At 50.5% G+C, this 27,217-nt stretch overlaps 1 protein-coding gene across 2 annotated transcripts in view; it reads right to left on the bottom strand.

Moving 5' to 3' along the window:
* Nucleotides 1-23,512, bottom strand: part of ARK2C (arkadia (RNF111) C-terminal like ring finger ubiquitin ligase 2C) — a 49,863-nt gene extending 26,351 nt beyond the window's left edge. For both annotated transcript variants that reach the window (XM_063320919.1, XM_063320920.1), the window contains exon 1: nucleotides 23,364-23,512. In XM_063320919.1, coding sequence (XP_063176989.1) covers nucleotides 23,364-23,424 — 61 coding nt within the window. In that variant the 5' untranslated portion in view covers nucleotides 23,425-23,512. The remainder of the gene's footprint in view (nucleotides 1-23,363) is intronic.
* Nucleotides 23,513-27,217: the final 3,705 nt, after the last annotated feature.

The following is a 27,217-nucleotide window of genomic DNA, read 5'->3' as shown; positions in this document are numbered from 1 at the left end:
TTTTTTTTGGCTTAAGCATGTAAAATGGGAAAAGAAAAATGTGTGGGACTTTTTTTTTCTTACCTTCCGATAATTTTGGAACAGCAGCTTATACTGAATGATGGCAGGTTTTTTTTTATAGATACACACAGCTCACAATGCCATTTCTCAAATATCTTGCCTTTTAAATATCCGCTCTTTAACAGGATCAATGTCCTTCGCCCAGCACAATGCCAGCATTGCAGCCAGAGATTTCCGGGGATGACTCTCAGCGCCAGATTATTCGATCTTTGGCATATGAAGCTTGCTGTTCAGGAAGAGTTAAAACACGGCAAAATTCCCCGAGCTCTTTAATCAATGTCGGTAATGTTTTGAGTATGGATTGCTGTTTTAATTGCGCCCCTGTGACATCCCACTTCTCTAGAGTTCAGGCAGTTATTGCAGCCCAGCGCTATCTAAGCAGCCCCTGGGTGAACATTGGTTTTCTTCAGCTATCTGCTGGGATTTTAGCACTTTCAGATTTACCCCAAACTCAGACTTTGCTCTACTTTCCACTGGCCAAAAGCCAAGGAGACTCCCCACACCCCCAGCCCAAGGGCTTGGCCGCCCTTCAAAAGTCCACCTCAGCTGGAGTAGAGAGAAATAGCAGTGATTTTGCTCATATGGTCAGTTCCAGACATCGGAGGATCCCTAGTGGGACACCGGGCTACTGTCCAGCTTGTGCCGTTATCTGAATGCTTTGTCTCCAGGGTTGAATTTTTTGCAGGAGGCAGCGGGGAGCTGCCGGGTATGGGAACGTTGCACCGGTACAGGGAGCTGGGATGATGTTGGGTTAGGGTCATGCAACGTGGCCTGAGGAGGAATCTGCAGATGTTACTTTAGGAAAATGTCACAGAATCACAGAATGATTTGAGTCGGGATGGACCTTAAAGATCATCTAGTTCCACCCCCTGCCCTGGGCAGGGACACCTCCCACCACACCAGGTTGCTCCAAGCCCCGGCCAACCTGGCCTTGAACCCCTCCAGGGATGGGGCAGCCACAGCTTCTCTGGGCAACCTGGGCCAGTGTCTCACCACCCTCACAGCAAAGAATTTCTTCCCAATATCTCATCTGAATCTCCCCTCTTCCAGTTTAAAACTGTTCTCCCTTGTCCTATGGCTCCCCTCCCTGAACCAGAGTCCCTCCCCAGCTTTCCTGTAGGCCCCCTTCAGGTACTGGAAGGCCACTATAAGGTCTCCCCAGAGCTTTCTCTTCTCCAGGCTGAACAACCCCAACTCTCTCAGCCTGTCTTCACAGGAGTCGTGCTCCAGCCCTCTGTTCTTTCCTTGGGGCAGGGATCCACCCATTGTTCCCTCTGAACCACATTCCCATTTGCTGGGAGGGGGATTGAAGGTAACTCTACAGGGTTGGAAATTTTTCCCCAAAACAGCCTCCCACCAAGCTCTTCATCTCAGCGCCGGGCTTGCAACCCAACAGCACTCACAGAGCCTGCCCATGCGCTCATCCCATGATTCAGCCTTCCCAAATCCCAGCAGACCCAGAGAAGAATTACTTGCAAGAGAAATATGGGGAATTTGCTGGCTGGAAGCCAGGCAGGGGGCAGAGCCCACCCCTTGTCCCAAAAGGTTCCAGCCTGCTGCCAGCCCTGCGTACGTGTAGTCTGCAGGAGGAATGGGACAGCCCACATAAGGTATGGATTTGCACAGGATCCAGGTGACTTACTGAATGAAGGAGTGAAAGAAAGAAAGAAAGAAAAACTCCTAAATATACAGGTGCATTTTGGGCCATCTGTCCTTGAGCAACACAAGCCACATTATAAAGCACGTAGGAGATGTCTCAGCAAGAAGTCACTCATGTGAAACTTCTCTGACATGAAATAGCAATTGCACCCAAGGAAGAAGCATCCTCCTGCTTCAGTGAGGCCATTGCAGGAATTTTTCAGTGGATAAATTGCAACGCTGCGTCCAAAGCTACCTCCAACCACAGCAAGGTCTTCCCGCTTTTATTTTTCTTTCAGATTTAAAGGCAATAGGGTACCAGTCATTAAACTAGTTTGAAGAAGCAAACCCCACTAAAACAGAAAATCTGTTGCAGATTAATGGAGATTAATCCATGCGAATATTAAAGATGCAGAAACTACCAACAAATCCAGAATGAACCACGCCAGGGGACGAGGGAAGTTCATACGCATACCTGCAACCCCTGGCTTCATGTCTTCTCCAGCTGCTGCGGGAGGAATGGGAGGCTCGAGCAGATGAGGAGGATGCAGGGGAGGAGGAGAAGGACCCCGGCAGCAAAGTCTGCTCTCTCCTTCGAGCAAAACACAACCCCCAGCAGTCTGCTCCCCATCTAATTAGTTCAGGCAGACCTAAACTGGGCATCGCAGGGTGGGAAACGGGGCTGCGTCTCACACCGTATCGACCCCTTGGTTGGACGTGATGGGCAGGTCGTGGGATGGAGAGCATCAGGGACCTGGAGCAGCTGCTAGGAGAAGAAAGTGCATCTTGGCAGGGGACAAGTCAAACCAGGTGGCCTTAAGACACCCAGAGGGAGGGTTACCAAGGTAGAGACAGTTGAGTTTATCTCCCTTCACCATTTTCTTGCAGAGAATTGCCTCCTCCCACCACACGAAGGAGAGTGAGGACCTGAGCTGACCTCCCATTATGATTTTTACCATTCCTGACAGTGGTTTTGCTGAGCTCGCTCAGACAGAAACATTTCTCCTCTCTCACGTGGATGTTGTTTTTCTCGCATCCACCTTGGAAACCCACACGCTGCCATTCTGCGTAGCCAGCAAGCACAGCAGGTACGGACGGGCAGGCTACGCAGCCCTCAGCCCCCTGGACCAGCAAACCCCCTTGGAGAAGCCCATTAGCAGCACCAGGTTGCCACCGTTATCTTGCTTTCCAAAGCCAGCCTTGCTGTTGAGAAACAAAACTGGCTTTAGGAGGGAATTCGGCTCCTGGGGCTGCTCTTAACAGAGACAACAAAATAAAGAAGAGGTTTTCGGTTACAAGTTGCAGAATCACCTGTAAATTGTTGTTTATAGGGCTGGCTAAGTGCCCCATAAATCCAAATAATGGCAATGACTGGAGGTGGTGAGGTGTCACCGGAGGAGGAAGGAGGAGGGATGCTGTGGTAGGGAAAGCATGTGTCCCCAGGGCTTTCTGCACACCAGGAACTTTTTAACTTAACTGATGCATCCACCCACATGTTTTCAGGATCAGTCACCGTCTGCCACATATAAGGTGAAATTTCTGTCATGCCGATGGGTTATTTCACGTTTGCAGGGTGTCTTGTATGGGCTTTTAGTGGTTTTAATGGGTGTGAGGTTCATCTGTGCTCCTCCACGTGCTGCTCTTGGACCTCTGGGGGTTGTGGGAGACCCGGTGTCAGACACCAGACATTGGTCTGGGGAGAATTACTGAACCCAGTTAGACCAGCCATCCATGTCAGCACAAGCACCGAGGCATTTGCCAGGTAATTAGCATAACTCTGTTAGGAGAAGGTTGGTGGCCTTGTGGAGAAGCCTGCAGCCTTGTTGAGCTCTTTCCACAAGTCTATCCCCTGGTTAAACTGATGCTTTGACTCTGCTTTTCCCAGAGGAAATTTGTCTCTAGCACAGTCCCTGCATGGGCAACTTTTACGTCAGACGAAACCTTTAAAAGAGCAGATTTTCAAACAAATACGGGATGTGGTGATGCACCTAATGGACATCCAGACATGGCCAAGGAGATGCAACCACATGGGACTGACCATTCCCACCTCCTGGGGGACCTAAACAAGCAGTTAATCAATCTCAGACTAGCTCAAGCTTTCCTCCCACCCCAGAAACTCATCTTTCAAAACGGTTGTCCATCCATTGAGGCCATCCCCAGAAGCCGGGACAGGAGGCTGGCAGATGGACAACGCTCTGTTTCACAGCTGCCGATTAAACTGGGATGACGATGCTTGGCAAAACGACAGATTAATTAGTGCTAGCCACACGATCTACAAGTCCCTTTTGGCTTTAAAAGAAACAAATACTAAAATCTAAGAATTTTCTAAATTCATTCTCTTATAGCTCACCAGCCTGACATTTCCCTTCGAATTTGCTGTTCCTGAAGTTGCATCTCTCTTTCACAGGGAGCTTGTGCCATTTTTAGATGCCATGAGTTTGAACGTGCAGCAGAAGGAACTCGGAGGAGCCTTTATAGCTCTTGGCCTTTCAGAGAGGATGGACTAATCTTTGGCTGATATTTAGCAGAGGCTTGCAGTGCCACACACGACCTCCTGCTTGATGTTGTTATGACCTTTCAGCTCGATTTGTGCGACCATCTGAAATCTGTTTGATTTCGGTTCCTCCGCAGGGCCCTCAAGCCGACTTTTCGTGCTGTGGTGAATCACGGCACACCCAAATTAGTTGTTTCCGTACTTAAATGGCATGGAGGGACACTTACCCAGCGCAGCGAGAACCGGGCTGGTAAATACGCACCCTGTTTTACAGAGGAGGAGATGGGACCTGTGCAGAGGACAAAGCTGTCCTGGGCAGAAGTGGTGGATGGTGGACCCAGGACCAGACCCTCTCCTCTGCACGTCTCCCATGAAAAGGTGTTTGTACAAGCGCAAGTCACTGACACGCCGTTCCCTTCCCCACTGCCTCTTGGTGATGCTTCAGGGACTGAAGCCCCCTTTTCCCCTGTGACCAGCCAAGGTCTCTCACATCACCCCATGCTTGCAGGGCATTTACAGATACCACTGCACACAGGGCTCTCATGCCGATCAGCGCGTTACCATTGCGAGTAAGATGAACCAAAGAAGACCAACAGGGCTGAGTTTCTACCACCAGCAGCCTAGATACACCTTTTTTGCCTTACATGAACCATTTTTCCCAGCAGCAGGCAGTTTTCTGCCCTGCAAACCACAGACACACATGACCAGGAGCAGGAAGGCTCATCCCAGAGGGCGATGGGTCAGCCCCAGGGAGGTGGGCAGCAGATTTACAGACCATGAGATAGCTCGGCTTTGTCTGCGTATATCACTCCTTTCCTTAGACCTTTCCTTCCCCAAGGATGACAGAGCACCTTTTACAACGTCGTGGCCCTAGATGTTCAGGAGACATTTAGGAAATTGTAATTCAGTCTTTTAGCTGGCACCGTGCCAGCTCAGAGCTTCCTTCAGGCTCCAGAGAGACACCTTCATCTGCTCCGGACTACAGATGGGACCACGCTCTTCCCTGCCAAACAGCTGGGATGGTGGGCTCGTTCTCCAATTTTACCTTTCCCATGCTGGGAACCACCTGCTTGTACCTCGCCTGCCTGCTCTGTGGCACCAAGGGGCAAGTGTGGCTCATGGGGAGAGGGGAACGGGGAATAAACCTGGTTGATGGTCCCAGCCCGTACGCCTACTTGTACCCTTTATCTTTGGCAGGAACTGGCCAGTGCTGGGTCCCAGCCAGAGCCCAAAGCCCTGAGCCACGGGCAGAGGTTTGTACTTCTTCCTACAGTCTCGAAAATCCCACAGGACGGGAGGAAAACAGTCCCCACCAGCCCAGCTTCTGACCCAGTTGCACAGATGTTCTCAACAGTGGACAACCTCACTGAGGGAGCATCCCAAATCAGTGCAAACTCCCCAGTCCCCGGTATATCATATCAAATCCACACGCTGCCTGCAATTACCACCACAGCAAGGAATGCAACTGTGACGGGGGTGACCACATCCACTCTGGTTACCCATGGATTTTCAGCAGGTCACCATCCCCAAGGCCAGATGGGGACCGTAGAGAGCCCAATCACTGCAGGTAACACACCTGAAAGGAGTGACCCCATGGGATGATGGGTGCATCAGGAGAAACCCCACGGATGAGTGTCTCAGGGGTGCAGGGTCTCTCTCCTGTGCGTCTCGGCGAAGCAAAGGAGATGGTGATGGAGATGACTTACGGGGCTGGAGATGGACCCATCTGAGCAGGTGCATCAAAATTTCCCACCAGTCCAGCACGAATAGACTGTACCACACTTCTTCACACAGCGCGCAAGACACTACCAGGGACCCGTGGAGTTGCAAAGTGGAAAAAAAATACACTTTTTTTCAGTTCCAAGTGTGACCTCGAGGACCCAAGGATTTTTACTAATTACTAAATTTAATTTATTTTGCTTTCTTCTCGGGGCTAAGGCTTTGCGTCGCTGGGCCTGTATTGTTTCCGTTACAGCCTGCTGGTGTCCAGAGAAACTTCAAATTAAATATCAGTCACAGGTTAAGGTCGGGCAGCTCAATTCCATTAACAGGCGGCGAGACTCAGCCTCCCTGTAACGAATACTGCCCGCGCCTCCTAATGATACCCGCAGAGGAACCGGGCAGCACCAGCACAGAGTGATTGGCACCCCACCGACACCGGGGACCGCAAAATTGATTTTAAAAGTCCATTCATCTTCTACAAAACCGTGCCTTAAGTTTTTCTGACCTGTGACAAATCTGCAGGAGTTTTGGTAAAGAAAGACGGAGGCAAGAAGTTGGGGGGGGGGGGGGGGGGGGAGAAAAGAAAAAATCCACAAAAAAAAAATAATCCTAAAAGCAAGAAACAGATTTCAACACAGTTCTCTCTCAGTTTCCAGCCTTCGCCCCCAGCTGTGAATTTCTACCCCTCGCTTTATAAGCAGGAATAAAAGTTTTTCATCCCACTGCCTGCCACACAGTGCAGCGGATTTAGAGATGTTACGAGGTCCTTGCTGGACTCATGGACACTGGATCTGGACAAGCTCACCCCGATCTGTTGGGTCTATCCCTCCTCCCGCTTTTCACCGCCCAACAGCCACCATCACTGTCCCCCCGCCTTGGCGTCTGTGCCCAGCTGGGAAGCAGCTTTGAGGAGCTGGTGGTCAACACAGCAGGAAAGCGAGCAACGCGGGTGATCACCCATCATCTGCCCATGCCCTCCGGGCATGGCCCCACGGCAGGTGGCCCACCTCACCTGCAGCTTCTCTCTCTGCTTCTACAACAAAGTGGCATTAGCTAATGTCACTCGTGACAGTATCTATATGGCTGTCATATAGCGGTATGACCACTACAGGAGGACCTACCACTAAAAAGACATCAGAAAACGCTTTTTCTACCCTGTAGCACAACTAACCCAAATCTAAGGGTGCAACCAGCTCATGTCTATACCAGCCCAGTACAAGCTGCAGCTTCTTATAGAGCCTTAATTTATCAAAGTCCCATTTAGGTGTCAGGGTGAGGGTGTTCTCCACCACGTAACACAACAACACGGAGAAGAAGCTGACTCGGGTTGAAGTCAGGAGTTGCTCTACTGAAGCAAGAGGACAATTTTAGTTGTGTGTGGCCACCCTAGGTCTAACCAGCTGTGTGCCCGACACCATCGTGTCAAAGCCATTTCGGAAGTGTAATTGGGGTGTGGGGGAAGAGGAGGTGGGGAAGGGGATGAAATAGGACTTTAAGGCAGTATAAGGAGTCTAGGTTTCAGGCTGCAAGCTGTCATGTCATTATAGGTGAGGCATTTGGGAGTTTTATAATATCTCTTTTACTCTGTAAAATTCATCCTTCCTAAAGAAAAACATTGATTCCACTCAAGTACAAATAAGAGTTAAATACAGGCAGATCAGTTTAATAGCATAGTTATGCCTATTAAAGCAACTGTGAAACTAACATCAAGGCATTTCTCATTAATTCCCTCACAGTGACTCCAGATCTGATTTACTTCGGCAAATCCCCTGCTATTGAGAAGTGGCCACAAGTCTCCACGGCCCTGAAGCAGCTGGCATTGCAAAAAGTCGCTACCGGACTCGAAAAGTCAAGATCTATCAGCTACACGGGGAAAGCAAACCTATTGATCAGAGCAGCTAGATAAGGAAGTCATACAGTTAGTGTCAGCACCAGGTTTTCCCCCAGACGGTTATTTTTAAGCATATTTGATAAAGGAGGTGTGTTCTGAGTCACTCTTCCCGCTACTACCTTGGGAAAATGCCCTCCACCCCCAGGGATTAAAACAAAATAATGCTAAAATCATTCTTAAATATATACATATATGACACAAAGAAGGAATTGAGGTGTTTATTTTTCATCCAAAAAAAAAAAAATAAATCTCAGCTTTGTCACCTTTCTGTTTAATTCCTAAACCTATTTCTTGAAGGAAGCAGAGACATCTGACCAAGTTTTTATGGCTGAGTACAATTCTTCAGACATCTCCTGTAACACACCTCCTCAAAAGCGACCACAGGAAGGAGGATGAAAACCAGAAATCCCCTTTTCCACAGCAACATTTATGTTTTCCCAGGAATTGTACCTATAAAGGAGCAGAATGATCCGCATTTTCCTTGTTCCCTGAATTTTACACCTTGTGACCTGCGAGACGGGCATTGGTGCGTTGTACGGATGGAGAAATGAAGGTGGGAGACCAAAAGCACTTACTCAACCTTAGGGAAGACCAGAAGGTCCAAGGGAACTATGGAGCTGAGGGTCAGCACGTTGTGCCCGCTGCCCACCTGGACCCATACGTGTCATTTGGGTAAGCAGAAGCATGTCCAGCACTTTGGGGAGAGCCTGTTTCTGCTCTGGGTGTTGGACACAGCCCAGCTGCTTGGCCATGGACCAGACCCATGGTGGTCTGGGATCTTCCCCATGCAGATGTGGCCATGGAAGTGGATCTCCCTGGCCAGGGAAAGTCCCTTTGTTTGGAGGGGATGACCCTGGTGCAGAATGGAAGTGTCCAACGTTGAATTTTATGGCAGGGGAAAGCACATCTGCACCCCTGCCCATGCCGTCTGACTGCCCATCCAGAGTGGGTGTACACCCAGGGACTGCTGGCCAGAGAGCAGGCTCCACCGAGGTGCTGCCATCTCCATCCTTGAATGGTCAAGACCCTGAGACACCCAATAACTGTGAAGACAGCCCTGTCCTGAGCAGGAGGCTTGGCTGGAGGCCTTCAGAGGTCTCTCATCCCAGATGAGTTATTCTGCAACTCTATCGACCAGTGGAAGGTGCTGTTAAAATAGAAGAGCATCTTCTGGGGCAGCTGGGTACGTCCCTCCGCATTACAGCTCTGAACGCACCAAGAACATGGAAGAGTCTCCTCTACCCCTGCAAGGGATGTGCTTGTAAATGCACACACGCGCAGAGAGTGGTGCAGTGCACAGCACTTCTGCATCACGAGGAGCACAGACTTCGCACAAAGACTGGCATGAAAATAATCCTAGCTGCGCATTTTCCATTTATATTGTCAGTTCACAGCATAGCTGAACCTCTAGAGAGAGCAGAAAAAGATTACAAGATTTTTCACAGCACTAACCGCTGAATCCAGGAGAAGACTTCTGCCTGAGCTGAAATAATGCTGCATGAATACCACTAACCCATGTAATGTCCGTTGGATGGTGGTTCTGGCAGACATCAAGTAGAAGAGAGAAGAACTGCAATTACAAAGGCGTATTTCAGATTCAACCCAGCTCTGGGGGGAAAAAAGAAAAATAATATCATCTGTTCCAGCCACAAAATCTGTTGACTCCTCAGAGCTCCCACTTACAAACAAAAAGGAATTAAAGTTGGGATCTGAACTTCTCAGCGACGTTAATTAAAGCCTGGTCCCTCTAGAACACCGGCCGAGTTGCACGCTCCTCTTCTAAAATTTCTCTCGTGTTTTTGAGAAACACAGACTACAAAGCATCTAATCCTGTTCCTGCCTTCAGATGGAGCATTTTGAGGCAAGCAAATCAAACCAAGACCCATTAGGAGGTGCTGGCTGGCTCAGATGTCCAAGACTTGGCAGATCTGCAAACATCTAGCCCCAAAGAGATGCCTGCGGGCAGTCCCCAAGCCCTGAACACCCCCCCACAGAAAGCTGGGTGAGGGAATCTTGATTTCTGATTCTGATACAGTGGGGTTATTCTTATTTTTTTAGAGAAACAACAAAAGCCATACAGATGGCAAACCCTAGGGCCCCTGGGTTCAGGTCATTTGCTCTCCTGATCTAATGGAGTATATGGATTTCTTCTCTCAGGGTTTTGGGGTAGCAGCACAGCAGTGCAGAGCCCCATGAGCGTTATCCTGCCTGTCGTTTTAAAAGCAGAGATGCCGTGGTATTACAGGTGCAGCTTTGGCAGGGTCGTCACGCTCCGGAACGTCCCATTTCCCCCATGACAAGTGGTGGCTCATTCAACCAAAGTGGCCAACCCTTCAGAGCAGCCGACAAAGGTCTTTGCTTGACAAAGGTCTCCTTTTCTCTTAATATCATGGACACCAGGCAACGGCCACCCCCAGCCCCTGCCCAGCTTGGACGCGATGGAGAGACCCACAGTTCTCCTAGCCGTAACCAAGCTGCACCGACGAGCATCCCCAGCCCACGGTGTAGGATCTCTTTCTGTACATTGCTGCTTTTCCTTGACTTCCTAGTCCATCACCCGCTGCCCTGAGAGCCTCCCAGGCTTCCTGCTGTGTCCTGCCACCCTTTCTTCACCATCACCCAGCATTTCCACACCAGAGCTCAGCTAAAACTGCTCCCACAGATGCGCATCTGCCAGGAATTTTAAGCCTTGCCCTTTGGAGAGAGAAAGCAACTCCTACAGCTTAAAGGACTGCACCACCGCCAACCCCAAAATCCCAGGAGACGTGAGGAGCAGACCCCTCATGGCAGGCATCGATACGAACAAAGCACCTTTTCATTGGCTTTCGGTGTCTGAACCTTGGCAAACATTTTGCATTTTCATGTTACTGTTGTGGGCTTTTATCCCTTTTTTCTATTATTTTTTTTTTTTAAATCACAAAATCTCATTATATTTGCTGACTTTCTCAAAGCTCCAGCTCCCTGGCGTGATGCAAAAGTGCGTGCGTCATGGCATCACTAGAAACAGACTTATTTTTTATGCTGAAAAAAAGTGACCAGGAGCTGGGTCTGTTCATGGGCTGGAGAGGAGCGTTTTGGCTCAGGGTGCCAACTCACTCCATTGAACTTACCTCCAATGGGCTGCTTTTGAAGAGGACTCCCTAAAGTCCTCTGCAGAGGTGGCAGCTCCAAGCGGGGTTAGATGTTGTGTGCCCTGGTCCATCCCTCCTCCCCTGCACCATCCACCTGCCCAGCCCTGGATCGCAGGAGGGTCCCAGCACTTCTTCGATGCCCTTTGGCTCTCGCGCCGGCCTGGATGTCACCTCCCCCCAAGGGACGCTACCAGTGAGTTGGGTTTCTGCAAAGCATGTCCATCCCCCTGTTTCCCCATTTGAATTGCAGGGCATTGGGAAGGGGCCCATTCCCACTGTGGGGCCAGAAAGCTGTGACCAGTTGTACCGGTGCACCAAAATCAGGAGGTGGGGGGAGAGGAGAGGCACCAGCGCTCCCCAATCAACGTGATGGTTGAGCAGGTATTTTGCACACGTATTTTCTGCAAAGCATCCAACAAAACCACCATCCCTCTAAAAGCAATATTTTCTAGAAGTGAAGCTGGATGAGGGATGTGTACCTACAGCCCAATCAGCACCACCACACCATGATGCTCCTTGCCCCCAGCCAAATGACCAACGTGACCATGCTTTAAAGGTAGTACTCCAGTTATGAGATAGACCTCCCCATCGCTGCCTTCCCAACACCAGTTATTACAGCGTCAGACACAGCCATCTTCTGACGCAGTGTTCTTCAGCCTCCTCATCCCTTCACCTTCAGCCCATACAGAGGTCCCAAGGAGGTCCTCCATCTTCTGGCCATGCTATCCCCTGGACAGCAGTGCCTCACCCTCCCCTCCACCAACACACACCAGATCAGCATGCTTGAGCATCTCAAGAGTTTCCAAGGGTTTGAGCCCTGGAGGCAACACCAGCCCTGAGGAAGACTTTGGTGCCTGGGGAATGAACTTGAGGGTGGAGCAATTCAGAAAAACCCATCATATCCACGGGGGAAGACATGGCAAACATTTAAAAATACAGTGGGAAAAGAGAGAGGTAAAGGCGAAGAAGTCAAGCGAAGGTAATGCCAACAGCAGTGCTGGCCAGGAGGACTTCTCAAGTGGCATAAAACCAGCCTCATAATGCATTTGCTGAAGAGCAGCAAATGCTGTGTCTCTGCAGAGAGCCAGAGGATGGGTCTAAGCCTAGGTCTGCCAGCATCGAGGTCAGTCCAGGCTGAAAAAACCTCCCCTTATTGCTTGGTTTCCAATAGAAAAAGGTCCAATGCGAGATGCTGGGCTGTGGATAAGGAACCCTAGGGCAAGGACAGGGTTCAGCACAGCTGGTCGCACACAGTCTGGACGAACACACAAGCCAGTGTAACATATCCCCAAAACTGTTATGAGCTTCCTCGATGTTGTTGAGGTCTGGCCCTTGGTTTTGTTAATGGGGCTCAAAATTGCTTGCTACAGGAAGGACGGAGTTACGCTGGACACGCAACAAACATAGTCCATCCTCCCCAGCAGCACCCCAACTCCTTTCAGGAGGAACTGCTTTGGTCCACGTCCGATTTTTCTAAGCTTGTAACTACCTTCTGGTAATATTTTCCTTCCCCAGAACACCCCCACACCCTATAGAAGCAGCACCTGGACGGCATCACGTCCCATTTGAATCTGTCAATACAGGGCTCTCCTTGCAAATGACCCAGGGCAGGATGGTATGTCCTTATCTCCAGGCTACTTCTATGGTGGTCTCCTTTGGCAAAACATCCAGGATTTCCACCGGAAAGTTTGTAATCACACGTGCCAGACAGATTTTCCTCCTCAAATCAAACAAGGCCACAGAGAAGTCGCTAATTGTCTCTGCAGGCTGAAGTCACTCAGGTAGGTGAGCCTGGTGAGGAGCAAAGCAGTGGTTGCACATCCCATTTGAGATCTCAGGTCTCATTTTCATTTTGGAAACCACCTCCGGTCTTCGCAAGCCTGGAAACCCACCCCTGTTGCCAAGAGAGGTGAGAAGGAAGGAGAGGCAGGGCCTGACATGACCTCCCTTGTTTTGTAAGGGGCCAACTACATTTTGCCACCTCCTGCACCAGGAACACAGCCTTTGCTTCTCCAAGACACATCTCAGGCATTGAAGCACTTTCTGTTGATTAAAAAAATTCCTGCGCACACTAGAGGCACAATGTGGTTTCACCATACAAGAACATGGAGGACTGGGGCAGTCTCCTCCTAACCATTGCATGCTTTCCAAGTGAGTGAAAAACACTGAACCTACCTCTCAGATAGAAAAAAAAAAAAAAAGATAATTATGTTTAGGTGAAACGTTTCTGTACGAAAAACCCAACTGAAAGATTACGACGAATGGGTTTTATTCCCTGCATCCAGTTGACGGGGTTTCGTTTTCTGCCATAAGACAGCATCTCACTTCTGGGGCTGTGGCCTATTTCATCTCACTTCAAATGAACCATTTAAAAGCCTGCCCCACCCCCCACCCCCCATTTTGCTGAAAAACCTCAAAGACAATATAAAACCAGGAAAAAAAAATTTTCAGCGAGTGAATCAGAAAATAATCATCATCATCCAAAGCAGATATCTCTGTTTTCACGTAGCTCTAGTGCTCAGCAACTCATGTCAATAGAAGCGCCACCAACTGATCTTCTGGTCCACCACCCACCGCTCGCCCATGCTGTCCCCTGCTGCCATGGGGACCCGACATCCCTCGCTCTGGGGCCCGATTCCTGTGCAACAATCCTCCACGTTGCAATCAAATTGCTATTTTTTCAGCTCATAGCTTCAAGGAGCTACCTCAGAGACAAGAGTCCGGCCACTGCTCGTTAATTTAACGCAGGAAGGAGTCAGGCAGAGAGCCGACCAACAGATTAATGATGGACAATAGGTTTTGCTGCTGTTTTGGTAAGAGTAGGAAGGTATTTCATTCCCTGGGACATGGGTCACCTTTCATCCTTGCAGACAGGAGGTTGAGGGGCTCCATCTCCCCACAACCTCTGGCAGCCCCAAAGAACAGAATCATAGAATCATCTAGGTTGGAAGGGACCTTTCAGATCATTGAGTCCAGTGATCAACCTAAGACTGACAGAAACCACCACTAACCCATGTCCCTCAGCACTATGTCTGCCCGGCTTTTAAATCCCTCCAGGGATGGTGGTTCCACCACTGCCCTGGGCAGCCTCTTCCAAAGTCTGATAACCCTTTCAGTGTAGAAATTTTTCCTAATATCCCATCTAAACCTCCCCTGGCACACCTTGAGGCCGTTTCCTCTTGTCCTATTGCTTGTTCCTTGGGAGAAAAGACCGACACCCCCAGCTACCCCCTCCTTTCAGGGAGCTGCAGAGAGCGAGAAGGTCTCCCCTCAGCCTCCTTTTCTCCAGGCTGAACACCCCCAGCTCCCTCAGCCGCTCCTCACCAGACTTGTGCTCCAGCCCCCTCACCAGCTCCGTTGCCCTTCTCTGGACACGCTCCAGCCCCTCAAGGTCTTTCTTGTGGTGAGGGGCCCACCTAGATTCACCCATGCCACCATTTCCCATCCAGGCCAGATTCACACGCCGATAATCAAAATGCCAGATGGCGTAGGTCAGTCTGCAGCCCCTGGCCAGGTTGGTCGTTTACCTCCAGACCCTCCCAGCGTAGCACTTGACGTGCGATACAACCACTACCTCGGGATCATACCGACATTTTCCACTCAGGCCAACCAGGGCTGAGCAAAACCAGCTCGGTAAGTGCTTTTGGTACATGATGGGTAACGTTTTCTCTGTTCAGCCTCATGGAGAGCTGCCTGCAGCCCATCAATCTCAAAGGAAGCCCTGCCCAGAGGGGGGAATTCAGGGCTGCTGAGGGGCTTTGCAGGTGGCCAGTGTGGGAGAGGACCCCTTTTTTATAGGGTTACACGCAACTTAAGACATTCACTATTAACAAAAAAAACCCTTGTAACCCCAAGGCCACTCATGTTGTGCTAGCGCTGCGCGGAAAGCCTCCTCCTTCCTTATCTCCGCCCCCGGAAATTTGAGGGATATCACAAATAACGGCTGGACAAGATAAGGCTGCTCCCAACACACTGGTTGCTCCTAACATCTATAAAGCCACATCGTGACGGACCTGAATGGACCGGTGCCTGGGGATGCTACATCTCGTCTGTTTTCACTCCAACCCTACTCTTTTCTTGACGTTTTGAGCAAATATTGTGATTTCCCCCCACCCACCCCCGCCATTTTCACGCACGCCCGTCTCCAAACCCTACCAACACCCTCAGGTCTCAGGGAGAGCAGAGACCAAAGGCGCTCAATCTTGGCCGAGCAAAGCTCAATCCACTCCCCGTCCCTTCCAGCTCCTAATGCTGAGGGAACTTCTTACTTTCAATTAGCGGCTCGTGCGGTAAGACTCCCCCCAAGGAGGAGGCGAGCTGTCAGGATCCGACCCTCCAGGGTTTACCACCGCGGTAATGCGAGACCAGGCACACCGGCAAACGAGGTGCTCGTAGCCCAGTGATTCATGAGACTGCAGAGTTTGCAGGAAATGTAACGCCATTCACGATTAAGAAACGCTCTTGTTTTCTGCTAAATATATAAAATAATCACTCATCCCCTGAGCAGCAGATGCAAATTATACATAGTATTTAGCCTCATATGCCAACCGCTATAATTCCGGTGCAGCATGAAGCCGTTTCCCAAGGCTCTAGAAGTCCCTTAATCTGCCTTTTGACGTCAAATGACAAATTTCTTGCCTGGGATCATTAACGGGATGACTAATGAAAGCTGATAAGTGAATTTATAAATGAAATTAAAGATATTAATATTAAAGGCCGGGCTACAAGAAAGAGAAATGTGGATTTAAGCAAAACCACAACAACAAGTGCGGTAATCTGCACGAGATTTACAGCTCCTTTCCTGTTGGGCAAATTAGAGACATGGTATTTTCCGCCTGGAGGATGTGGAAGCTGCCAGGCTTGACAGACACCTCTCCCGAAGCATGAGCAGCCCTGTCACCTTCAGATTTAAAAAGCTCCTGCTCAAGCGGGCCAGCAAATGCCACGTCAGGGCAGAAAACACGCCGACGGTCTTGCAAAGATAACTGCATCGCCAAACCCTCGTGCAAACAAAATACCTTTAGATCGTGATCAATTTACTGCCAATTATGGTGTTTTGTTTTTTTTTTCCCAAAAAAAAAACCAACCCCAAAACAAACAACCCATGTCAAACTAGATTCCCATTTTACTCATCCCGGTGTAAAAGCCAAGCAAGTCTTAAAATTTGAGGACTTATTTTGGATTTACGCAGGTATAAACGAGCTCAGACCTTTCCAGCTTGGTGTCCGATCCCACACATAGGCACCTCCACCGTGAACCCACGGCCCATTTCTGCCTCCAGCTGCTCCTCGTGGAGGGTTGGGGCTCACAGGAGAGTCTATTTAAGTCTCAGCTGCCACCAGCTGATGATGATCAGCCCTGAATGGACCAGACAAACATCCTGCCCCAAGGAGCACAAATGAGGTCCTACCCAACGCCACAGGGGAACAGGCACCTCCTTTGCTACCAAAGAAAGAGAGGAGAAAGCTTCCTTTTGTCTGTAGCAATTTTTAAGCAGACGTACCATGGAAAGAGGTTGGTTGGGCAAGTGCTCATGTGTGGTGCCTCCTCATGCACCCACAGCTTCTAAAAAACCCAAGATCCCTTTGGATACACCAGTACCTTGAGCTACCAGTGTGGCTGAAGGAAGAGTCAGATGCCACCAGGAGAATGAGAAAACCCAGAGACACAACACGAAGCACATTTGCTATGGGGAGGTTTCCCAATCCCACCCTCCACTGGAGGAGCCCAATGTGGGGAGCAGACGCAGCACGATGGATGCCCAAGGGACTGTGTTTCTGAATGTCTTTTAGAGACCTTCTCAAGCCTGAAGAAAAAGACAAGAGCAGGTTTTCGGAGCAGCTCCTAACTCAGCCCCAGCGTTGGGTGCCTGGACGTGTGGCCAGGGGGGATGTCCAGTTCCACCACAGCCCCGCTCAGGGTCCCTTCAAAGAAGTCCCAGAAGGTACCCATGGCCTGGCTTTCTCCTTGTTTAGGGAAACAGCCATTCCTTGTACTATCTGGGGAAGGAGGTGGAGGAGGAACACATGGTAACAGCTCCACAACATCACTTGAGCCCTCCAGGGAAAAAGAGCAATGGCCAGTGGCTCCATCTAAGCCAATGGTCACTCACACCTCCAGGTGTCACCTCCAGGCAGGGCAGACACTGCGAGCGACCAGGAGCACAGGGATGCGGTGTGAGAGATGGAGACAGCCAGGTCCTTCTCCGAGCTACTGAAATCCTCATCCAACCATCTCCCCACAGGTACACCCTCACGTCGTAGGGTCCCAGCCCACAGGTACCAAGCTGCCCCTTATTGCCTCTCCCCATAACCTGCATCTCCACCGCTTCCAGCATCTGCTTTCCTTCTGACCCCACTGAGTTTTATTCACTCAAACCAAAGCGATAATCTTAATTAAAGAGCTACAGACCACACACGGGCAACTTTCCTGCAGGCACATTTTACAGCCTTAAAAGGGAGGGAGAGAAAACAAGGGTGGTTAAGGACACTTACCAAGAGAGATCCACCATAGCACGTGCCAACCAGCCCAACCCAGCTGGGGCTGGGGAATGTAAAGGACCAGCAGGCAGGAAAATGGGTGAGGAAAGGTCCTGGGAGACTGCAAAACTGAGCAGAGGAGCAGCAGGAAGGGTCAAGCCAAGGCGGTGGGGAGGCATGGAGCAGACATGGCTTTGCTTTCCCTTCCTCCTGGCTGCTGCCCACCTTCAGCTGACCGGCACAGGAGCCTGGTCCCTGCCACCACCAGGATCTGTCACTCCAGCTGAAAGGTGGTTTATTTTATTTTAGAGGGAGAATTTAGCTGCTCCCCAAAGACCTGAGTTTCTCCCTAAGAAGGTTTAGGAGTAAGACAAGACCACGGCAGGATTAAACTGGGGGGGGGGGGTGTCTCCCATGGGGTCCCACACGGAGCCATTCGGGAAACTGCAACCCCGACTGCAGATCGACCTACTCCGTCTCCCCACATTGAACCCCAAAAGGCAGAAAATTATCATTTTCCCCGTTGGGGCTCGGCCCCGCTCTCGCTGCCCACCTGCAGGTCCCTGCCCTGGCCCCACCGCAGACGCACATCGCCCTTCTCCTTCCCAAACCACCGACCTCCAGAGCGCTGTAGCTGACTTGTGAGTTTGGAGCATCAAATTTGCCATAAACAGCAATTTGAAGCTCTACTTTATACACTAAAGCCTTGAGCTATCGCCTGGCTCCGGGAGCTGCGGGTTTCTGTAGAAACACCCCAAATACCGCCAAATGTCCGAGTCTCACGTGACATTTGGCGGTGCTGTCACACCTCTCCCAGCTGCCAAACCAACTCTGGTCTTGCAGGTTACAGATATCAAAGATGATGTAGATGTAGGAGAAGACCTTTTGCAAAGTCCCCCCTTTGCATTTCTGGCATATTTATTTAACGCTTCCTAAAATGAGCATTCCCAGGTTAAGGGTGAGAAAGGCTTTTCTCTGCTGACCTGCTGCAGCACGTGTTCCTTTTTGGACACCTCTAGAGATAAGGTGTCTCCAGTTTTGACACGAGGCAGCACAGTTTGGGTTTAAACCAGCACATAAAGGGGCTGGAGGGGATGCCCGTGCCCTCACGACCTGGCAGAGCCCCAGAAAGAGCTGTCCTGCCCTCTCCTTCCACCCCTGCACCTCCAGCGGTTGCGACCATCCTCCGTCTGGTGGGTGGAGAGGGATGAGTGTCCGTCTTGGATGTCCCCGTAGCACTTGGCGGGGGGAATTTCTCCTACAGGTTTGGGAGGACGGGGCTCCTGCGCCTGCCCCAGCCGTGCTCCATCCTCCCCTTTTCCAGCTAACGAGGCGCTCCCCAAATTACCGGCAGGGTTTAAAACGTCAACAACAAAAAAAGGAAGGTCAGACTTACTCTAGGAAAGTCCTTCCAGGAGGTTCACAGAGGAGGACTCGGCGAGGACCGCGGTGGTTACGGCAGCGTCCTGGCGCCTACGGCTCTCGCCCCCCTCTGGTTTGGCACCCCACGCTCTGTCCGGGACACCCCGAGTGATGCCGGATCGTGTCCCCACCGCCTTGTCCCCCCCAGCAACCAGAGCAGCTCCTGGGTTTTGTGGCGAACACCCCCCCAAATCCCACCACGCGCCCCCCTCCCCCCCCCCCCCGGCCCCGAGCTTCGCAGCTGCGTTTGCTTTTCTCGCTCGGGCACCAACTCACCGGTTCTTAAATAACCCATTTCCGCGGGGCCGGATCTGCGCGCAGCAAGGTAAATCCAGATCAGCTTTCCTTAGACTTTGCTGATAATTCCCAATCTGAGCAAAATGCGACCGCTATTTGTGTTATCTTTTTCTTAAAAAACGGTGGAAATGGTGACACCGGCCCTAACCCCCGTGTGAGAGAGACAGGTGGGTCCAGCTCCCATTTGGCGTCATTAAATGCACACGGGTGTGTAAAACCTTCACACGACCCTTACATAAACGAATCTATAGAGTCTGTTTTGTGCATGTTTGGGATTATCTGTCTCCCTGTTAGTGAGAGGAGCCCGGGAATACCGGTCGGTGCTGGAGAGGTGTAGAGGCTTTACAGAAATCACTGCATGTGCCTCCACACCCAGCGCACGTGACTCCTCTTGGATTTCCTCAGCCCGCAATGCTAAAATTTAAAAAAAAAATTATATCTATCTATATATATGAAAAAATAATTATTTTCTTCGTACCAGGTGGCTTTTCAAGACTCAGGAGCGTCAAAGGAATTAAATCATTAAACTGTGGATGGATTATGAGCTATGAAAACCCGGTGGTTACTAAGGCTGGGAGGTGGAGGGGTTGCGGGGCCGGGGGGGGGCGGAATGTTTCCTCTCGTAAGAACTTGTTTCTAACAAGACAGGTCAAAATATGATGCAGATGATAAATTGCTTAGCATGAGTTGCCATTAACCCAGCAGCTTTTCTGTGGTGTTATTATTATTAGATTACCGAGGTATCCTCAAGAGTATATTGACCAAACAGTTTGTGCTCCGTATTAGCGCTAATTTGCAGAAGATGTGGGGGGAGTGGAGGGGGTGAGCATTCCGCTCGCTGCGGTGAATCCATCGCTCCTAACAAAGGGGGCAGCTGCACGTTTCAGAGGGGTTTATCCGTGTCGGGGTTTCGGTTTGGGGTAGGGATTCGGGGGGTTGGGGTTTTTTGTTTTGGGTTTTTTTTTTTGTTTGTTTGTTTTTTGTTTTGTTTTTTTTTTCTTCCACGCCACGACTCAAAATCTCATTGCGGGGGGTTGAATTTTTTAAATAAGTAAATAAATAAATAAATCAATAAATAAAAGATCAAAATAAAATAAAGGAAAGGAGAAAAAAAAAAAACAAATCACATTGGAAAATGATCAGCCCCAACAGGCATGCATGTCTCCCTTCATGCAAGCGAGAAGCACAGCCTCCCTCCTGGGGACGCGTATGGGGACATGTGTCAGGCAGGGGGCTCGCTGGCCCCGGGGGGCGAGGATGGAGCGAGAACAAAGGGCCACAGCATACACTACATCCAAGGCGGTTGGGGGGGGGGAAGGAGGGGGGGAAAAACAGGGTGGCCAAACAGTCATCGAGATAGACGGAAAAAAGGAAATATGGAGAAGGAAATATATAAACAACAACAAAAAATGTTTAAAAAGAAATTTAAAAAAACAAAAAAACCCAAAAAAAACAACAAAAACCAACCAACAACCAAAGTGAGGGTAAAGCTAAGGGGGAAGGCGGAAAGGCATGGCCTTGCAAAATGATGGGTCTCTTGCGGGGGGGGGGCTGCTGGGGCCACTGGCTTCTGGTTCTGTTCGCAAGCGGCTCCTGGTGAAATTTTAAGCGGGGCGGGTGGGAAACCTGCTGAATTTGTCTTCCTCTCATTAAAGACAAATCACCAGTCCTGTGCCTCCCCACCTTTTGTGGAAATGGAATTAAGACAAGATGCTCCCCCCCACCGCCCCCGCCCCCCCTTCTCCACCACACTCCTCCTCCTCCACCCCCTCCGCTCCCCAACCCCAGCGCCATCTCCTACTTTTGGGAGCCCTGACTCCCCCCCACCGCCACCCCCCAGCAGTTTCTGCTGGCATCCGAGCCCAAACTGGGAGGTTTTACAGGACCATTTTGCAGACCTGGGAAAGGAGGTCTGGTGCAGGAACGAGGAGAGGTGACCAAGTATTATTATTATTATCGCTCTGCAGCTGCAGCAAAAAAAAAAAAAATAAAAAAAATAAAAAAAATCGCTCGCTGACCGCAATTGGGTTGTCCATCCCTCCCCTCTGCTTCCAAAATTTTTAAGGTTCCCGGTGACTTTCTCCCAACCCCGGAGTTTGCTCTTTCAACCAAAGCGGGTTATTAGGCCTGGAGGCTTCAAGCAGGGGAGAACAAAAAAATAAAAAAATATATATATATGTGTAGTTACAACATTAGCAGCTGGGATGGTTTTAGGAGCCCTGCCTTGCAAGGGTCTAGTGAAGATATTTATAGCATGCAGGACCCAGGCACAGCAACTTCTCGCCGAGCAGATGGTGGGCAGGGCACTCACATATATACGTATACGTTTAAATATACAGCTAATAGATTAAAGGAATTTTTTTTTTTTTTTTTACCTCCAGGTTAATTTACCTCCTGTTAATCAGCTTTAAAAAAAGATAAAATAATAATTCCCCCCATCCATCCGGAGGTCATCCCTCTCGTTTTGGTATTAGTCTGGTAAGGAATGTGTAATGTTGTAACTAGAATGAAATAAGCGGCAGACCCTTCATCAAATATCTTATCTTTTGTTGATTAATAATGAGGGCTTGGGGTGGTTTGTTTTTTTTTTTACACTTTTTTTTTTTTGCTATTCTGCGGTAAAACAGAACTCTGCATCGGCACAACGGTAATACGGACCGTGCGTCTAAAGGAGTATGTACACACAGACTAATGCTGAGGGTAGATATGGGATACGAGGAAAAAAAAAAAAATAATGTACTAAAAAGCCTCCATATCTGCACTACAGAGGGGAAAATATCCACTCACTCATACCTCACGATGGGGGAAAGCAAGGAAAAAATCTAAACAGCAGGATACGACAATAAATGGGAAAACAGCAATAGAAAAAGCACACTAGGTTAATATAGGAAAACTAGTTTCTTTATTGAGAGATCGTATATTAGTATTAGTGGAATCGTGTGTAACAATGTCATCATGCACACAATACAAAAAGGCAAGGCCCACCATGCTATGGAAGGGCAACAGAACAAAAGCAGCGTACACTGAGCAGATGTATAGGCTACAGCACATTACATTTCAGCAGGGTATGTCTCTACAGAGAGATTTACATCAGAAACTAGGTAATGTAAAAAAATACAGACCATGCTTTAGTTTTAGTACAAGAAAAAAGGTGGAGATACACAACCAAAGGATATTCGATACAGAAAATTACCCACAAAATAAGAACAGGAAGTAATTTAGCACAGCAGAAAAAAATGTTATCCCTGTTTAATGGAAACCCATTTTGCCAGTCGTCTCTTTTCGCAATCGGGTATTTTTGGGGGGTGGAGGGGTGCGTGTGTGTGCGTGTGTGTGTTGGGGGGGGTGGGGGGGAAGGACGTCGGCCACGCTGGACGTTGCGGGAAGGGGATGGGACACTTGTGGCGGAGCGGGACGGAGCGTGGTGCCGGCCGGGCGAGCGGGGACACGCTGCGCTGCCACCGCCCCGGGGACAGGGGGGCTGCACCCCTCTGCTGGCCGCGGTTTTTTGGGGGGAGGGGGTGGTGGGGGGGGTGTATTCAACCCCCATCCTCTTACTCCCCAACTCCTTTCACAATTTTGTTTTTCGCATTAAGGCCAATTGCCGTTCCTTGTGGGTTTTTTTTTTTTGGGGGGGGGGGGGGTGTTCAGCCGCAATTTGGGGGATTGGGGGGGGGGGGGTGAGGGCCAGGAGACTCTGGACCCCACGACCACAGCAAAATGAATCCACTTAACAGGAATTTACAGTGCAATGTACTCAGCTAAACAGGATGAAGGTACAAAAATGGCTGTTATCGTCTACCGCTAGGCTGAGATGGCCTGGTGGCTAGGCTACACGGCGAGACGGGGTGGCAGGGGTGGGGAACGGGATGGGGGGGGGGGGGGGTTAAATCAAAAAGTAAAATAAAATTTAAAAAAAATATATAATAAACAAAAAGGAAAATGGATCTACCGAAGCACTTGCTGGAGGCGGGAGCGGGGCAAGCGCCGGGGCGGCCCCGGGGGGGTGGGGCGGGAAATACACACACACACACACCCCCCTCAAGGGGCAGCGCTGGGGAGGGGGCTGAGGGGGCGCGAGGCGGGCTCGCCCCAACCGCCGACCTGAGGGAGCCCGGGCCGAGCCCGCCGGGCGGCCGCCATCCCACACAGATTCCTCCCCCCCGCCCCCAGCCACACAGACTCTTCCCCCCCGCCCCGGGACGCGAACCCGCGGCCCCGCGCGGTACCTCTGTTGCGCACGGAGCCGAAGACGGGCAGCACCAGGTAGCCGACGTGCACCAGGACCATGCTGCGGCCTTTGTGGCGCGGAGCGGCGCGGCCCGGCCCGGTCCCGCCGGCCCCTCCGACGCGGCGGCGAGTGGCGGCCGCCCGCTCCGCCGGCACACAAAGACGGCGGCCGCCAATGGCGGGGCGCCGCCCGCGGAGGGACACGCCCCCCAGCCAATGGGAGAGGCGGGGGCAGGGCGGGGGGCGGGGCGGGCGCGGGACGGCGGCGGGGGCGCGCGCAGCCTGCGGAGAGGACCGGGCGAGCGCGTGCCTGTGCGTGCGCATACGCGTGCGTGCGTGAACATGCGCGTGCGTGCGTGTGCAGCCGGGGGCGTGCGTGTACGTACGTGCGCGTGCGTGTGCGTCCGTGCGCACACGTGTGTGTGCATGCACATACGTGTACATATGTGTGTGCGCGTGTACATGCGCGTGCGTGTGCTCGTGTCTCCATACGTGTGCCTGCGTGCACATACATGTACGTATGTGTCCATACGTGTACATGCGTGTGCGTGTGCGCACATACATGTGCGTGCGTGTGGCTGCGTGTACATACGTGTGCATAGACGTGTGTGTGCGTGAGCATACATATGGCTGCGCGTACATACGTGTGCGTGCGGATGCGTCTGTGTGCACATGTGTACATATGTGTGCGTGCGTGTATAAACGTGTACACGTGTGCGCGTCCACATGTGGGTGTGCGAACATACGTGCGACTGCGTGTGTATGCGTACATGTACATACACGTATGTACACGTATGCGTGTATGTACATACGTGTGTGCGTGTACATACGTGTGTGCATGCATGCACATACATGTACATACGTGTGTGCGTGTACGTACACGTGCGTGCGTGAATATACGTGTGCATGTGTATGCGTCTGTGTGCATACATGCGCATGCATGTGCATGCATATACGTGTGCCTGCCTGTACATACGTGTGTGTACGTACGTATGTGTGCATGCGTGAACATACTTATGCGTGTGTACATATGTGTGCGTGCATCTGCATCTATGTGCATACGTGTGCGTCCGTGTGCATGTGTATATATGCGTGCATGTACATAGAAGTACATGCACATATGTGTGGGTACGGGAATATGCATGTGCGTATATGTGTACATGGATGTAGATATGTGTGTGTGTGCATGAACATGCATGTGAGTGCACGTGCATACATGTGCATGCGTGTGCGTCTGTGTGCATGTGTGAGTCCGTGTACATACGTCTGTGTGCATGCACATATGTGTACATATGTGTGTGCGTGTACATATGCATGCGTGCGTGAATATATGTGTGTGTGTATGCAGCCGTGTGCATACATATACATACGTGTCTGTGCATGTGCATACATGTGCGTACATACATGTGCGTGCATATGCATCTGTGTGTACATACGTGTGTGTGTGCATGTGTGCATATGTGTACATGCGTGTGTCTGCATGTATATATGTGTGCATGTGTGTGCATGCATGTGTGTGTGCATATGCTTGTGTGTACGTACATGTGCCTGCATGTACATATGTGTCCGTGTGTGAGCGTATGTATGCGTGTGTGTACATATGTGTGCATGCACATGCGTGTGTGTACATACGTGTACGTGTGTATGCATCTGTGTGTACACATGTCTGGGTACGTACACATACATGTGCATGTGTGTGTGCGTGTACGTACGTGTGCATGCATGAATATGCATGTGTGTGTGTCCATGTGCATACGTGTACATATATGTGCACACATGTACATATGTGTGCATATATGTACATGCGTGTGTGCATGCATATATGTGTGTGTGCTTGTGTGCACATGTGTGTGCCTGCATGTGCCTACGTGTGTGTACACATATATGTGCATGCGTGAACATATGTATGCGTGCGTGTACATATGTGTGCGTATGTGTGTGTACATACCTGTGCATGCATATGCATCTGTGTGCATACGTGTACATACATATGCGTCCGTGTGCATACATGTACATATGTGTGTGTGCACGCACATACGTGTGCGTGTGCATATGTGTGGGTGCGTGAACATATGTGTGCATGTGTGTGTATATTGCGTGCATATATGTACATACATGTGCGTGCATGGACATGCATGTGATCACACAGCATACACGCGTGCATGCATGTACATACATGTGCACATGGGTGTGTGCATGTGTGCATAGCTACACGTGTTCATGTGTGTACGTGCATGTGCGTGCCTGTATATGCGCGTGCGCACAAAGGTTGCATGTGTGCACGCGTGTACATACGCCTGCTCACACGGGTGCACATGTGCATGCGTGCACGTACGCGTGTGTCCGTGTACATACGGTTGCGCACTGGGGTGAGCGTTTGCAGGCATGTACAGACATGTGTGCACACACTGCATGCGCGTTTGCATGCGTGTACATATGTGTGTGCACGTGCGCTCGTGTATGTGTACATACATGTGCACACACAACATACTCCTGCATGTGTGTGCATACATGTCTGCATGCGTGCATATGTATGCATATACGTAACGTGTGCATGTGTGTGCATACGTGCACGCACACTGTATGTTTGCATGCGTGTAAAAACGTGTGCCCAGACAGCGTGCAATGTGCATGCGTGTACATACATGTGTGCACACAGGTACATGTGTGCATGCATGTACGTACGCGTGCACACTCAGCATGCACACACAGGCTCACGTGTGTGTGTACATATGTGTGCAGAGACGTGCATGCACGACTGTGCACAAGCAGACACGTGCGTGTGCACCCACGCACTGCGCGTGTAGACACAGAGACAGCCATGCACACAGGCGGGTGTGACAGCACGGTCACACGTGCGCACACGTGCGCGGCAGAGGCGCGCAGGTCAGCGTGTGTGTACACTCCATGTACACGCACAGTCCTGTGCACATGTGCAACCAGAGGCACACATGCATGCACACACACACACACAGAGACACCGACAGACACCGACACACAGACACACGGGCAGAGACACACAAACACAGACACACACACAGAGACAGGGACACACAGAGACACAGACACACTGAGACACACACAGAGATACACAGAGACACACACAGACACAAACACACAGACACACGCACACGGACACAGAGACACAGACACACACAGACACAGGCACACAGACACAGAGACACACAGAGACACAAACACACGGACACAGACACACACACACGGACACACAGAGACACAGACACACTCAAGACACACACAGACAGACAGACACACACACACACACACACACAGACACACAAACACACAGACACAGACACACACACACGGACACAAAGAGACACAGACACACTCAGACACACACAGACACACACAGACACACACAGACACACACAGACACAGAGACACACAGAGACACAAACACACGGACACAGACACACACACACGGACACACAGAGACACACAGAGACACAAACACACGGACACAGACACACACACACGGACACACAGAGACACACACACTCAAGACACACACAGACAGACAGACACACACACACAGAGACACAAACACACACAGACACACACACACACACATGGACACAAAGAGACACAGACACACTCAGACACACACAGACACAGACAGACACACAAACACACAGAGACAGGGACACACTGAGACACACAGAGACACAGAGAGAGATACACAGAGACACACACAGAGACACACACAGACACAAACACACAGACACACGCACACGGACACACAGAGACACAGACACAGATAGACACAGACAGACAGACACACACACAGAGACACAAACACACAGACACAGACACAGACACACGGACACAC

Source organism: Chroicocephalus ridibundus, chromosome Z (genome assembly GCF_963924245.1).
Source record: "Chroicocephalus ridibundus chromosome Z, bChrRid1.1, whole genome shotgun sequence".
Lineage (NCBI taxonomy): Eukaryota > Metazoa > Chordata > Aves > Charadriiformes > Laridae > Chroicocephalus > Chroicocephalus ridibundus.
The sequence above is the reverse complement of the archived record's forward strand: the minus strand, read 5'-3'. Positions and strand labels throughout refer to the sequence as shown.